At 47.5% G+C, this 2,151-nt stretch overlaps 1 protein-coding gene across 1 annotated transcript; it reads left to right on the top strand.

The window, feature by feature from the left end:
• The first annotated feature begins 404 nt into the window (after positions 1-404).
• Positions 405-1,855, top strand: LOC123747733 (probable serine/threonine-protein kinase samkC). Its single transcript, XM_045729951.1, has 2 exons — positions 405-974; positions 1,154-1,855. Exons 1-2 carry the CDS (start codon positions 405-407, stop codon positions 1,853-1,855), a joined length of 1,272 nt encoding a protein of 423 aa, XP_045585907.1.
• The last annotated feature ends 296 nt before the right edge of the window (positions 1,856-2,151 follow it).

Raw genomic sequence — 2,151 nt, 5'->3', positions numbered from 1 at the left:
AGGCTTCTACATTACCACCATCACCACCCTCACCATCACCACCATCATCACCATCCGCTCGAGGGGGGGAAAGATATATTTTCACCTGCACACCAAACTATGCATCAAAAAGAACTCGTATAAATAAACTTACATGCTATTTTCTGCAATTTCAAGCAGCATTTTTGGCATGATGCTAATGCAATGATGTTCAACGTTCAATCTACCTTTGTGGTGTTATCTTGCTCGGCATAATTGAGCGTTGGTTTAATTCCTTCAGAATAAAATTGCATGAAACGATGTGAAAAACAGATGGTCGAGACTCGTAACACAATATTTAAGGATTTTGCTGGTGGCGGGAGGTTCGTGTGTCACGCTGGCCGCTGGTGAGAGATGTGTCTCAGCTGGTGAGGGATGTGTCTCAGATGGTGAGAGACGCGTCTCAGCTGGTGAGAGATGTGTCTCAGCTGGTGAGGGATGTGTCTCAGATGGTGAGAGACGCGTCTCAGCTGGTGAGAGATGTGTCTCAGCTGGTGAGGGATGTGTCTCAGATGGTGAGAGACGCGTCTCAGCTGGTGAGGGATGTGTCTCAGCTGGTGAGAGATGTGTCTCAGTTGGTGAGAGATGTGTCTCAGCTGGTGAAAGATGTGTCTCAGCTGGTGAGAGATGTGTCTCAGTTGGTGAGAGATGTGTCTCAGCTGGTGAGAGATGTGTCTCAGCTAGTGAGAGACGCGTCTCAGCTGGTGAGAGATGTGTCTCAGCTAGTGAGAGATGCGTCTCAGCTGGTGAGAGATGTGTCTCAGCTGGTGAGAGATGTGTCTCAGCTAGTGAGAGACGCGTCTCAGCTGGTGAGAGATGTGTCTCAGCTAGTGAGAGACGCGTCTCAGCTGGTGAGAGATGTGTCTCAGTTGGTGAAAGATGTGTCTCAGCTGGTGAGAGACGCGTCTCAGCTGGTGAGAGGCGTGTCTCAGCTGGTGAGAGATGTGTCTCAGCTAGTGAGAGATCTCAGCTGGTGACCACTACCATCACCACAACCACAATCACCACCACCACGATCATTACCTCTACTGTTTTAAGTTCATCAAGTTCAAGTACGTTTATTGAGACAATACAATACATCTCAAGGGACTAGAGTAGCTTAAGCTATTTCTCCCCCCCCCCCCTCTGCCTCAAGTTCCTCAAGGGGACGCACAAACCCAGTGAGTACAAACCCAATGAACACAAGCCCATTGAACACAAACCCAGTGAACACAAGCCCATTGAACACAAACCCAGTGAACACAAGCCCATTGAACACAAACCCAATGAACACAAGCCCATTGAACACAAACCCAGTGAACACAAGCCCATTGAACACAAACCCAGTGAACACAAACCCAGTGAGTACAAACCCAGTGAACACAAGCCCATTGAACACAAACCCAGTGAACACAAACCCAGTGAACACAAACCCAGTGAACACAAACCCAGTGAACACAAAACCAGTGAACACAAACCCAGTGAACACAAACCCAGTGAACACAAACCCAGTGAGCACAAACCCAGTGAACACAAAACCAGTGAACACAAACCCAGTGAACACAAACCCAGTGAACACAAACCCAGTGAACACAAAACCAGTGAACACAAACCCAGTGAACACAAACCCAGTGAACACAAAACCAGTGAACACAAACCCAGTGAACACAAACCCAGTGAACACAAACCCAGTGAACACAAACCCAGTGAACACAAACCCAGTGAACACAAACCCAGTGAACACAAACCCAGTGAACACAAACCAGTGAGCACAAACCCCGTGAACACAAACCCCGTGAACACAAACCCCGTGAACACAAACCCAGTGAGCACAAACCCAGTGAACACAAACCAGTGAGCACAAACCCAGTGAACACAAACCCAGTGAGCACAAACCCAGTGAACACAAACCCAGTGAACACAAACCCAGTGAGCACAAACCCAGTGAACACAAACCCCGTGAACACAAACCCAGTGAGCACAAACCCAGTGAACACAAACCCAGTGAACACAAACCAGTGAGCACAAACCCACAAACCACAGTGCAAGACTCCCATATAACATTTTACCTGAATAAACATTTGATTGCATGTTAATATAAGCACAGCATATATGCTGTACACATACAGCTGTAAGTGTACAGTATACACTTAT

The sequence above is a fragment of the Procambarus clarkii genome, chromosome 10, assembly GCF_040958095.1.
Source record: "Procambarus clarkii isolate CNS0578487 chromosome 10, FALCON_Pclarkii_2.0, whole genome shotgun sequence".
Lineage (NCBI taxonomy): Eukaryota > Metazoa > Arthropoda > Malacostraca > Decapoda > Cambaridae > Procambarus > Procambarus clarkii.
This window is presented reverse-complemented; position numbering and strand designations above follow the sequence as displayed.